Genomic DNA, 12,748 nt, shown 5'->3' on the forward strand with positions numbered 1-12,748 from the left:
GCAAGAGGGATCAGTTTTCTTTTTTCATCAACCTTTCTTTCACTAAAACAATTAAATGACGATACAAAACTCCACCCATTCCAGAAATCAAAACAAGGTGTGTAGCAGTCACTTTGCACATAGGTTTTCATAAGAAATGAAACACATACTCTGGAAACAAATGTTTTAAGATGAGTTTCCCCATTATAATGCTTACTACAACAGCAAAGATTTCTTTTGTCATGTTATCAGTGCTGAAAGTCTACAAAATTGAAGAGTGAAAATTAAGTATTTTTATATAAAATGAAGCTTTGAAAGGTATCTGAACTGATAAATTCAAGACATCCCCAAGAAAAGAAAAGCCTGTTAAAGGTTTACATCTATCTTCCATCCTTTTCCTCAGCATCAACTTTCCAGTCAGCAATGGCACTGCCCCCAATTCTTTACACGTACATAACATTTAAAAAAAATATTTAAAATTATGTAATGAAACTTATTTGTCATCTTGTTTTCAAAAAAAATAAAGACATAGTAATGCCAATATTTGACATTAAAATTAAACTTGTTGCATAACTTTGTCAAAACATTTACTATTTTCTTTCTTGAAACAAGGCTGGTACATGCACTCTGTAATTCGTGTGACAGCTAATCTCCTGCAGTCTTTGCACAAAGATTCATTAGTGTCTAATCTCAACAATTTTCATAGGAAAAAATGTTTTTGAAGAAACAAAGTTCAAAATATGCATCAAAATTAGCGAGACATGAGAATCTGATTACACAATTATTAATAGGTAAGTTATTAATAGATACTTTCAAATGAAATACAGTTAGGAGTGGAAAAACATGTGAACAGAACTTCATGAAGAAATTGTAAAGACCAATTAGAATTGGGTGAAATAAAGAAGTGAAAGCTCACTGGCTTTTCTGAAGACTTACTCCCCAAACCAAAAATGTTTTGAGAGGCATCAATGAGTGAGAGAGGAGTTACTACTATAAATTTTAAATCCACAGTCACATGTTGATCCAAATTTTTCCCACAAAATCCTTACCCAAAGGAACTCTGAGAAGAGGTGTTTTCATATGGTAAAAATAGTTTGAAAATTCCAATAATTTAAATTAAAGTCTTGGAATTCTGACACAATAGCACAATAGAAAGTGCACATCAGATAGCATTGCACCACCTTATTCTCACTCACCTCCCAACATTTTTTTCACTTCATGTTTTGTTATCATGAAATGACAGAACAAATAAAATACTTTTACAATTTTTTACCATGTGAAACGTTGTAAGAAACTAAAGAGGTCTGTGCCCAAACACTTGATTAATGTAACAGAGGAATAAATTCTTCAGCAAAGAAAGCTGAGGACAAAAAGGCATCTCCTGAGCTAGTCTTGTCTCAAGACATAGCCATCATAGGTAATTAAACTTTCTACATAGGAAACCAATACGTGAAATATAAATATGCACTGTTCAAGTTTTGCATTGAATTTGTTCTGGAAAACCCTAACAATGTTGTATTTGCACTTGCATTTTCACTAATGCATAGAAGCCAATAAAAAGGGGTTGAAAAAATCAAAAAGGAAGGATGGCCAGATCAGTTACGAGCATTCACTTTCACATACTTAAGTTGATCTGTAACTGGAAGGACAGGAGAACAGTGTCTTCTGTTTGTGAGTAGAAAGTAGAGAGAAGAGGGTATTTTGGAGCTGAACCACCTCAAGAGATGACTGGGAGATGAAATCAAAGAGAAACAAAATAACAACAAAAATAAAGCTTTAGGTATATTTTGTTTTATATTTTCCTGTCCTTTTCTGTAGCTATATCCAAGTTCATATTCAACGACTCAAGCTCCCACTTTGCTAAAATTAACTTCCATGTGTCTGTCTTCAACCTTGTTTTGTAAATAAGAACTTTAGTCAGATGATATGACACATTATGAATATGCTTCTCTTCAAGGGAGGCAAGTCTCTATTTAGTGGTAAGCAAATATAATCCCTGTATGCCATACAGCATGTATTCTCCGAGTTTCAAGAGGTTCCACGAAGCTGAAAGGTTTAATTTTAGAACTGGTCATGTTAGCTGTGAGACAGGAAAAAAAAACAACCTCTTGGCAGACACAAGTCAACACCTCTGTGTTAGAAGACATTCATCTGTTTAGATTCACTGATAGTTTTGGCCAAAGATTTCTGCCTCCACGATGAGAGCAAAAGTACATTTATCTTGCAAAAGGGAACAATCAGGCAAGCCACAAACACCAAAATGTATTTTAGCCTTCATCTTCTGAGTCAAAATCAGAATCTGCATCTGAGTCACCTTTCCATGTGAATTTTCAGAAGAAACATTTCTTTGAAATAAAGTATGTATTGAAAAGTTCACACTTTAAAATAGTTTGCACATTATTTTGCTAAAAGTTTTCTTTGAATCTTCACATCTATTTTCAAAACAAAATGAAGAATTCCTTCAATGCTAAATGCACAACTTTTGACAAATGAAGTCCAGGAAAGGAAGACATTTTGCAGTTGCTGGTATTGTAGTTCTACAGTCTTGAAATCCAAAACAGGAAGCTGAAATTTTGTTGGTTGAGAAGAATGTTTCAATGAAATTACTTTGACAAATTTGACTAGCCATCAAAGACATGAATAGAAAAGGAAACTTCAAAAAAGTAGTCATGAAGTTACATCTGTAATAGAGAAGGTGGTGTGAACATAGTAACTAATAAAGTGGAACTACATCACACCTTTGTAAGCACATCTTTGCAAAGAGGACAGAAAACTTCAGTAAAAAGGCAGTAAAAATTACTGGAACTTTTGGTTCAGATTTCACACTCTAAGTTGCACAGATCTGGCATACAAAACTAAATAAACCAAAATGCCTCTCAAACTCAGAAGTCAAACAAGATAAACCAAAAGATGCTTCTTCCAAAAACCTCTTCATAAAATCAGTAAAAAGAGAATAAAAGAGAAAGTCGCCTTTGATTTGAATGAAAAAGAATGAAACATCAAAGTTCAAGAGCAGTTTTAGAGACTATTCATATTAAAGAAGACTCATAGGTAATTAACAATCAATATTCCGTGTGGTTTTTTACAAGGTAAACCCTACTTTAGTCTAAAAATACATCTGTTATTAAAAAAATCTCACTTTTACAGTGATATTTATCAATCACAACAGGTCAAAACATATTATAACTACTTAACATTACACAATTTCACACCCCCTTAAATGAACTACATACCTGAAAAAATAAACAAACTAATGCATTCTTATTTTCAGACTCTCTTTTGATAAGGATACACAAAAAGACATACATTAGTAGTTGAACAAGGACAACTGTACAAAACCAAAGGGAAGTACTTATAGGAATAAAGAAATTGGAACTATGCAAACATTGGAAATTTACTTTCAAATCAATATGGAAAATAAGACTTTCCAAAACTGTGCAGAATTAAAGAAAAAAAAAAAAGAAGTTACTTTTATGCCGAGTTAATGGTCATATTTTAAAATGTATCTACCTAAGATTATGTCTGTAACTGTATAAACAATAAAGCACATGGCAATGAAAAATGAAAACAAAAATATATGTTGTACTTTCACCTAAGACTTCATCAACTCTCTGAAAGTTTCTCATTACACAAAAAGAACCTGAACGTTCACTTTACACTAATTAATTATGACAGAAGATTAGAATTGAGGCACTGAGTATAGTATACGCAGTATTCATATAAAGTTACATGAATTACTTACATATAGAAATTATATTTACAGCAATGTCACTATTTCTTCCAAAAGTTAACTTTCTCTGGTTCTTGCTTTAGTATCTCTACCGGCCAAACTGCTTTATGTTTTCATTCAGATAAACCCAAAACTCAATGGACAATGCATTCAAGTCCAATAAATGCGGTCACCCTTGGAACACCATTTGATTAACACTGAGTGGATGTAGTTCACAAACTTTTTTTTTTTTTTTAACTTAGTAGATCACATACCGATGTAAATTAAGTATTTACTTTGGTTAAAGACCACCAATAATCTGACTAGAAATACTTACAGGGTACTTTACCATTTATTACAACAGTTGTAAGTACTTCTATATATAAATATAAAGAGAAGCAAAATCAAATTTAAGTGAACTTGTATTTACTGACAGTCAGTGCTGACTAGAGTCACTGAGTGATACTATGTAATCAGCTAGAACAGAGGCAGCCAAATGTATTCAGAAAATACTACAAAACTTAAGAAGAACATGTTTGTTCATCCTAAAATCATTTGTGCATTAAACATTTATCATTTTGTGATTATAATAATTCATAATTTTGTGCATTAAGGCAAACATGACTATGAGCTATAAATCTTAAATACAGAAGTGTCAAAAGCAGCATGATTTGAAAAGGCTCAGTTGAATAAAGAAGTTGACTTCTGACCTTCTGTCCAACTGTCTCTCTATGGGTATAATACACACGTGTTATGGCAATGACAGACAAAGGATGCACAGAGTCTCTTGACTGGTGCAATGTGCAGCATTTCCATGGGACAGAGAAGGGTGGTTTTTTTCATTTTAACCTATTTCTATTTGATGAAGACTGATTCAACTTAGTCCTCTGCTAATTAATGCAGAAATGCTCTCTCTTGAGAAACAGACTATACTAAACAGGAAAAAGAGGTATGTACAATACAAAGGAGCAGCTAATGACAGTAGAGTCAAGACACTGTAAAGGTAAAAATGAAAACAGATTGAAAGCCTTTGTAAACAACAAATATAGCCATGTCAAGGGACTTAATTTCAATACAGCTGTCACAAAACATGGTTTTAAGAGTTTTGTTGAGCATGGTAAATTGTTCAGGATATGTATTGCAGTTCCACATGCTGCAGAACATAGCCATCACTTGGACTTATCTCTCAGTGAACCCTATATTCACAATCATGACTGTAACTTCCTAAGACTGCAGATAAGAGGATTCCGCCATTCTCACACATTAAAAAGGCCCCAAAACAAGTCTGTAACTAATACAACACAAAAAGAAACATTTTTTCTAAATATTATTTATATTTTTAAAAAGTTCTTACTGTTATTTGACTCAGCCCAGCCAATCTCATTGTTAGAGTTGGAGACATAAAGTATTTAAATGCAAGATCAAGACTTTCTTTATCAAAACACAAGGCTGTATCCAATGGCTCTTTAACTGTGCTCCACATTAAATCTGCCATGTTCCGGGCTGCACTCTGTCGCAACTCCTGGTCTGACAGTTTACATAAATACCTGGAATAAATTATAAATGGGAGGGGGAAAAAAAAAGGTATTAGTCAAATTAGAACATACCTGGAACATCCTGATTATAGCAAATATATATTCCCAATAGCTGTATGAGCACTAAGCCTTAAAATACCACAATCAAAAGTTGGCAATAGTAAAAAACAAACCGTGGAAATACAGAATTATGCAGAATATTTTAAAAAATAAACAAATTTCTTATTTTAAACCTTTTCAGATTCCTTTCACTCCACAAAATGACAGGAAACCCATGAAGTTCTTCAGATATGTAGGCTGAAAGCATAAACCTCAAATCCGTTCCATGGGAAGGTGCCCTCTCTGGACAGCTGCATCATGTTTATTTATTTTATTGAAAACTGAAGTGTCACAATATGCTTAATGTATTAATATACTTTAAAATTGAATTTCCAGAATCACTGTCAGCGGACCATAAACAGCATGTTCTGACTGAGAATCCTCTAGAGATGAATATATCCCTGTTTGTGGCCTTAGTCAAAACAGAAAAAAAAGTGTAATTGCGCAATCACGTTCTGATACAATTAGAGTAAATGCGGTACATGCACATTTTTTCTGCCTTATGTCATATGTCATCTGTGCTTGTACATCAGCACTCCCTGTGCCACGGGGCTGCTGTCGCAATAGGTTAGTATAGGAACACATGCCCAAGTTGTTTCTTCTATTGACAATAATTACTTTCTTAAGGACACATGTGAAGCATCACCAAGGATCCTAGGAATCTCACCGAAGAAATCAAAAATGTTAAAGAATTTTAAACTGCTAGGTTCTTCCTACTGCAGTCATCTCAGATAAGGGGTCATCTTCTAATCATGCACAATGAGTCACAGAACAGATATTCTTTGCAAATGGGAGGCAGAAGAAATAATCATCTTTAAGAATTAACTTGGAGAAGCCAGTGCAACCTCAGTCTTAGTTAAGCAATTACAAGTTCAAGACGTACCAAGAAAATGTATACTGAAATGCCTGTAAAGTTCCCATATAAAACACTGACACAGTTGAGAATTTCTTCTAAACTGAATGCTTGAGAGAAAAATGTTTAGAAATTAGCTTTCCTGAGTTTATTTTGAAGCAGTTAAAGAATGCATGGTGAAAGGTACATACATACAAGGTTAGCATAATTATTTTTTTCTGCTGTACTTCTGCATTTTGAAGTTTCAACTACATCCAAACTAGATTTAACTACGCAGAAATGCACTAAAAATCCATTTGTTTGACAGCCTAACCCTGGATATGTCCTTGGAGACCAGCCAATTAGATGAATGGATCTTTTAAAAAACACGAGAGATATTAAACTACACTTAACTAGATTTATGCACCATTCCTTTGCATTTACTTCATATAAACAGTAATTTTTTTAAAAAAAGCAAAAACACAGGCTCCGATTCTTATTTAGATTGAGGCCCTTTTTCACAGCTCTTGTGTAGAGGCCTTAAAATAAACACACTTAAATGGTACTTAACATTGTCAAACATAGAAAAGAGACTTCAGGGCAAACAGAGACTGTAAAACTACAATAGACATCACAGATAAGTAACAGTAGGATAAAAGAAGGACCATTCAGGGCCAAAGCAATCAGATCCTTCACTGTTAATTGTGAAATTTGTCTTCTCATGTGGAGCACTGGAAATCAGATCATGGCAAGAAAGTAATGCTTCTGTGCTACCATTTCTAAACAAAAGAAAAGTAGCAATGAGAAAGGGATACTCATTTCAAAAAGTTCAGCAGCAAACCAGACCCAGTGATCTACATACTGGTGAGAGGAGTCACACTGATGAAAAAAGGCATTGGTCCATCGAAAACATAATCATCTCAATATAACTAGCAGCAACCTCAGACCAGTTTTTATCTCCCCTTTTTTATATGCAAACTATATTCAGCCCTAGTTCCCAAAGCTCTTCAACGTTCATAGCGCACACCAAGTCATACTCAACTGTTTCGTAAAGGATCTGAAAGACGTTAAAATAAATATATGAATTTTCTCATTCTACATAGGACAGATAAAGAGTGTTTTTATGCACCAGAGAGGTGGGAATGAACACAACTACATAGAAAGAAAGAAGGGTGCTTTTGTGGCTTCACTACATTTCCATAACAGGACTTTCACCTGAAATCTTCCTCACGCTACAAAGTTTGGTGAAGCCGCTATACTAATCTAGTTTATATAACAAAATGTTTTCTACTGTAATGCAACAGTATCAGTATAAACCTACTTTTATTCAGAATATTCACACTACAACATCATTTTTAAGGTTCTTTCAGCACGTTTACTATATTTAATCCAAGCCTGAATCAGACTTGTGTCATGTTTTCTGTATTATAGTATCATTAAGAGATGGTGTTTTAAACAAATCCCACTTAATAATAACTGAAACTGCCGTGTAGGTGCATTTTCACAGCTACAGAAGTACTTCAACAGTATAATCTGTTTTGCCAAAGCCCTAAAGAATGGTACAGGGAAAAGAGCACTTTTTATTTGTTAACCTGAAGCCTAGGGTTTTTTAAGGCAACTAGGTTATTGTAACCAGGCACAGTATAAATGCAGAAGATAGCATAATTATCTTTACAAGTACAACTGCATCAACACTAGAAAATTTATTAGCGCTACTACTCTGGTCATAAACCAAATATGATTGTATCTTTACTACCATTAAAACTACAGAAACTTGCAGAGTAGTCCAAGCCTCATTTTTTATTGTGGAAAGATACAGTGGCCTAAGCCCGCCTGTATCAGTAAACTGGGACCATTTTATGCTTTTACCAGTAGAATGTTATTATTAACAAAAAAGAAATCTTTAGTCAGTGCTGACAATTAACACCCATCTTTCCATACACCAACTGCAAATTTACTGCATTGCCTTATATAAGAACAGTGATCCTGGAGCATGCAGGGTTCATGCAGCCCAAAATAGCCACTCTAAAAGCAGATGAAAGACTTATCCCATATATAAAAAAATGGATTAACCTATCTACTACTGTAAGTTCATTTCTCTCTTTCTATTTATACTTTTGGCTTTCTCATTAGCCTATGCTAGTTAGTTTCAGAAATCTGTTCGCATGAAAACCAATCTCCTTTAATTTCCTTTAGGTCTGCAACCTGACAATTATATCGCATGCTCTCCATTTCTTATTTTTTGAAAAATTGTGATTATAATTCCCTATATACTGTCTTCGTATCACTTGTATAACAGCCACATCCATGACTAAAAAAAATCCTAGATTATGTCTCTCCTCCTATCAGCATAATTTTATTTCCTACCTTCTCTGTCACCCTTCCCACCATCTAGGTAGTTCTGTTATTATCTCTGTGAGATGGAACAGTCAGAACTGTATATAATATAAATGTGAATGTGACTAATTCATATAATGGCTTAATAATGGCTTCCATTCTGTCCTTCATCCTTTTTTTAATTCATAAATTTTGGTCACTTTGATTCTGATGAGCATTAAGTCTTAGAGTAATATATGAATGACACTTCAGGATATGTGTGATCTAGTAAATCTGACGTTTTTGTCTAGATGAGACTTTTGGAAAGAAATGTACCTCTTTTTATACATATATATAAGGACAGTCTGTCTATATAAAGTATAGGACCTGTCCTGCCAGCCTAACATAATTAAAATAATCAGTAAATATATATTATCTAAATTTAAGCAACACATACACATTAATTAAAAAAAAATAATCAATTTTTATCTACTGAAATTATTTAAGTTTGCTGAATTTGGGGATAGAGAGAGTTCAGTTTTACACATGTTAATGTGAATGCTTACAATCACATCTTATGCTTCAGGACTTCAGCTACTCAGCTGTGAAATAATCTTTTTTCCCTTAATATGACTCCTTTGGACCAGCTGCAAGAGGGATATCAAGCAGAATGAGTCAGCGCCTCCCTGTGATACGAAGAATTTAACTTAAGTGCTTGGCTATTGTCTCCTGACTTGCCTATCCTTTGTACCTACAGCATAAATTCTCAGATTTTTGGAGGAGCAAAGTATTTTTTTGCATTTAAAAACTTCCAAGGCATATTACAAGAGTTTTTCAAGACATTTAATAGCAAGGCGTGGTCTCAGGCGCCTCCATAAAACCCAAACTCTTAAGAAAAATATTTTTAAGCAGAATAATAATTTAAATCCTTTCAGCTCCATTCTCTCTCACTGTATTCCACAGGAAGCATCATGGATCAACAACTCTGGAGCTCCCACTTCCTCTGCACACATCAGCGCTACACTTGTGTCCTGTGCTGAGACTGCACGGCTAACGCAGGAGCAACTGCCACTTGCAATATCCTCTCACTGTGCTTGAGCACAGAATGTTCCCTTTCTCCCTATCTGGGGCAGAGACAGGAATCCTTCACAAAAAATCTCTCAAGATCCATCTTGAAGCAGGAGAGAGGAAAAAGGGAGGGGAGCAAAAAGGGTTAGAACTAAATATGATATCGGTCAGTGCTAACGCTACACGTAGCTCTCAGATTTTACCAGAGGAACACTAAGTAGGTGATACCAACTGTGATGTCAAAGAAAGAAGAATTTTAGCTGTTTTCCTTGATACTATCAAGCATTTTATTGTCTGATATCTTACAATATCGGACATACAACTTTATCTCTTGCTTCTCATAAAACTGGACTTCATTGCTAGTCACCTTCTTTCTAAAGGACAGAACTATCTATGACGTTTTCAATCAACAATCTTGCCACTGAAAAAACACTGTTCTCAAAACACCACTGTTTATAGCTACTGCTTTATTGAGGCATTCAATACCTGGAACCATGTACAGCATCCCTCATCTCTGATCTTGAGGTGGAAGTCAGCTGGAACCAATGTCTTTTATAAAGAGACAATTTGCCCTCATTTATACTTGCAATAAGCTATGGCATATTTTCCTGAGTCACTTTATCAATAAGTCTCCCTTTTTTCATGAGAATTTTGCAATTTGAAATGCAGAATTCTAAGGTATTAGGATCAATAAAAGCTTCCTTCTGAGAAGGTCAAAAAAATTTTGCTATTCATTTCATCCACTCCTAGTAGAAATAACTACAGAATACGAACATAAAGGTTAACCTCATCTGATGAAAGACGCTGCTAAGATGCCAGTTGTGTGATCTCTCTTTCTGCTTATGCTGATCAGCACTCCAAAACGCAGTTCTTGCAAGGAATCTACACGAGCAGCAACTTGGACTAACAGTCAATTATAGCCACAAGATCTCATTCTAGACTAAAACCCTCTCCAAGCCCTCTTTCTTACTTTGCATGGCAGCAGAAGCTATTGCAGGATTTCTTTCAAAGGTGCTGAGGTGCTGTGCCCAGGATTATGTTTGCCTTTTTTTTTTTTTTTTTAACTAAAGTAAAAAGCAGATGGAGACCTAGAGACCCAAGCTGCTAAGACAAGATCTGTAAGCTTGACAACCACATGGGGTGAGCTACATAGATCAAGAAATTCATCTTTTACCGAAGGCATCTGTGTTAACTTCTGTCCCATATAAAGGTACAGCACTAGAGGTTATTTTTGTTATACAGCCTCCAAGCTTCATGTCCCACTCTGTAAGTGCATCTTCACAAACAAAGCTTTGCAGTTCATAATGTTACAAAATCCCAGATCTCCCATCAGGATTCAGCTGTGAAAAACAGAAACTGGGAGAATACCCCCTTCCTTCTCTAAACCACAGGTGTCTTCTCTTTTCCACACGTCTCCTGTATCAATATTACCGTTCTAATTGACATGAATTAATTGTAAATGCGAAGAACATCATGGGCATTATTTATGGCAAGAAGCTGCTGACAAATCACGCTTTAAATCAGATGCAAATATTCTATGGGTAAAGGGGAAGAGAGGAGGAGAACACAGGGAAAAAAATACTCTATTTATTCCAGTGACCCTTATTACACCTACAGTTAGAAAATTCTTTAAGAATTACAGGATGACAAGCAAGTGAGGATTAACATCAAAGACTGCAGGCTGTGTTATTCTGTCTCACTCAAGTTCCTTCTTACCAGCCCATCTCTAGTAATTGATCCTTCAATGCTCTTTTTAATTTCCATACATTGCAAGAAGATAGGTAAGGCTCATGAACCAAACTCCCAGATTCACAAACAACCATTAATGGAATACATATGGAGAGAAGAACCTGAAGATTCTCTACCTGTCCTTCCTAGACTGTTTCATGATTAATAATCACCTTTGTAAGATTTCAAAGGAAACACATCAGCATTAATGGAGTGCAGACAGCTGGATTGTAACTCCAAAGTGGTATGTTTCAAAAAAAGATCACAATGATCTTCTCCCTGCTGATATCATTTGGGTACAGACCATGTTATAACAATAAAGATCGATAGCCAAGCCAGTACTTAAATTTTTCCAGTCAAAATTCTTTACAATTAAAACCAGAACATTTTAAAATACAGAATATACTTCTGAGCCTCATTGTTCTGTGCACTTTTTTTTTTGCCAATGTAATTATTTTTGTTAAGACTGTGATTTTATACTGGTGTAGTTAAGACAATATATTCTGTAAAGGCACATTTATTGCTATCAGGGAAGTAAGCTATAACCAATATAAGTGCATTTCTAATATTACAATCATAGGAAATCCAAAGCCGTGGGCCCATGCAAAAGCAGTGGTCTTTTAGGTAGTCTGCACCAGTAAAGTTTAATGTTAGGCCACTGGAAGGTGGAAGGAGAATTAGCTGTGACCACACCCCTCCACCTCCAGGCAGATACACATACACAAGATAATTTCATCAGCAGCTCATTGGACTTTTTCTATTGTCCCAATAAAGCCAATATAAATAAATTGCTTGTATATTTAAATATCTTTATAAGTCCTTCAATTTTAGAGTGTTTTTCATGATAGTCAGCTTGATGTAAAGAAAATCTTTAGGACTAGATATATTTAGATACATAAAACTGCGAGTAGACTTTTTGATCACACTTCAGTTCCTGCCAGCTGGAAATACAGAACATCAAAATGTGAAGCAGTGTTAAAACTCAGTGAAACTCAGTATTGGAAATCTCAGTGACTACATATTGCTCTTCTACTTACATCGTCTCATTGCAAACTTTATGCAAAGTTTGATGAAGATACTGCAGTATGTGAAACTGCATTATAATCGAACCCGACATAACACGTCAGAATGGGGCTGGATGTCACACTAAAAATGCTATTAAAATTGATTTGATTGATACTGAAATCAGATAAATGTAAGCAGCTGCCCAAACTAACTCTAAACATTACCTTCACTCTCCTTGTTGAAATGATACAGTCAGAGCAACAACTTGAACAATTAGAAGTGTATCAGCTGAAATTATAAATAGGTGCTGTCAAAAAGTCCCACAAGAAAAATTCTTAAATTAAAAATTTACCTGATAACATAAGTCCTAAAGGGTATAATGTGCTGCATGACAGCAGGGATGTGTAGCCATATTCTGATCTATAATGCAAAAACATAAATAGATAAAAATTTCATTAATGACATTTAATGAGAATG

The 12,748-nt window shown here is 34.8% G+C and overlaps 1 protein-coding gene across 1 annotated transcript in view; it reads right to left on the minus strand.

The window, feature by feature from the left end:
• USP34 (ubiquitin specific peptidase 34) overlaps window positions 1-12,748 on the minus strand; it is a 110,003-nt gene that overhangs the window by 86,451 nt on the left and 10,804 nt on the right. Inside the window, 2 exon segments of the mRNA XM_014966347.1 lie at window positions 5,043-5,235; window positions 12,624-12,691. Of these exon segments, the coding sequence (XP_014821833.1) occupies window positions 5,043-5,235; window positions 12,624-12,691 (261 nt within the window).

Source organism: Calidris pugnax, unplaced genomic scaffold (assembly GCF_001431845.1).
Source record: "Calidris pugnax isolate Ruff unplaced genomic scaffold, ASM143184v1 scaffold31, whole genome shotgun sequence".
NCBI lineage: Eukaryota > Metazoa > Chordata > Aves > Charadriiformes > Scolopacidae > Calidris > Calidris pugnax.